Genomic DNA, 1,357 nt, shown 5'->3' on the forward strand with positions numbered 1-1,357 from the left:
AGAAAGCAGCTTGGAATTTCTTAACTTTCCTATCGTTGGATATGACTCCTTGTTTCTCTATACAATCATGCACCACATAAAGATGTTTCAGTCAATGACAGACTACAAATACGAAGGTAGTCCGATAAGATTAGTACAATATAGCCTACATGAAGAGTGCGTAGGTTTCCTAGGGTTCTGTAACACACCCCATGGGTTTCACAGAAACAAGAAATCACTAACGATGCATTTCTCAGTCTGTATCCCCAATGTTACGGAATGCATGACTGCATTTCTTAAAGTAAATAGTGTTTAATCTCCTAAAAAATAACAGTGGACTTTTTTTGTTGTAATTGAAAGTTAGTGAAGATATTGTCTTAATCTAATTCTCCTTCATATCTCTCCCTCTGCTTCTCCAAATCCTGTCTAGGAAGTCAGAGACATGGAGACAAAGAACGACAGCAGCAGCACATCAGGCTTTATCCTCCTGGGCATCTCTTCCAACCCTCACCTACAGAAGCCCCTCTTTGCCATCTTCCTCATCATCTACCTGGTCACCCTGGTGGGGAATGTACTCATCATCCTGACCATCCACTCTGACTCCCAGCTCCATACTCCTATGTACTTTTTTCTCAGCAACCTGTCCTTCATGGATATCTGCTTCACAACAGACATTGTGCCCAAGATGCTGGTCAATTTCCTATTGGAGACAAAGTCTATCTCCTACGTTGGCTGCCTCATTCAGATGTACTTCTTCATAGCCTTTGGGAACACTGACAGCTATCTGCTGGCCTCTATGGCCATAGATCGTCTGGTAGCCATCTGCAACCCCTTGCATTATTGTGTGGTTATGAACCCACGACGTTGCCTCCTCATGTTGCTGGTCTCTTGCACCATCTCCCACCTGCACTCCATGCTTCATGTGCTGCTCATTTCCCGCATGTCTTTCTGTGCCTCCCATGTCATTAAGCACTTTTTTTGTGACACTCAGCCTGTGGTAAAGCTATCCTGCTCTGACACTTCCTCCACCCAGATTGTTGTCATGACCGAGTCTCTGGCTGTCATTGCAACCCCCTTCCTGTGCATCCTCTTCTCCTACCTGAGAATCATCATTACTGTGCTCAGAATCCCCTCTGCAGCTGCAAAGTGGAAGGCCTTCTCTACCTGTGGCTCCCACCTCACCGTAGTGGTCTTGTTCTATGGGAGTATCATCTATGTCTACTTTAGACCCCTGTCCCTGTACTCAGTGATGAAAGACAGGGTAGCCACACTCATGTACACAGTAGTGACACCTATGCTGAACCCTTTCATCTACAGCCTGAGGAACCAAGATATGAAGATGGGTATGAGAAAATTAAGGTTCAGAATTCACTCATAG

The 1,357-nt window shown here is 45.0% G+C and overlaps 1 protein-coding gene across 1 annotated transcript; it reads left to right on the top strand.

Annotated features, from left to right (window-relative positions):
- Positions 1-338: 338 nt before the first annotated feature.
- LOC103565001 (olfactory receptor 1L4-like) lies at positions 339-1,357 on the top strand. The gene has a single exon (XM_008540949.2). The coding sequence runs from the start codon at positions 422-424 to the stop codon at positions 1,355-1,357; it is 936 nt and encodes a 311-aa protein (XP_008539171.1). The 5' UTR covers positions 339-421.

Source organism: Equus przewalskii, chromosome 26 (assembly GCF_037783145.1).
Source record: "Equus przewalskii isolate Varuska chromosome 26, EquPr2, whole genome shotgun sequence".
Taxonomy (NCBI): Eukaryota; Metazoa; Chordata; class Mammalia; order Perissodactyla; family Equidae; genus Equus; species Equus przewalskii.

Coding starts and splice junctions, on each gene's coding strand:
- LOC103565001 (XM_008540949.2), top strand. CDS start 422: ATGGAGACAAAGAACGACAGCAGCAGCACATCAGGCTTTATCCTCCTG.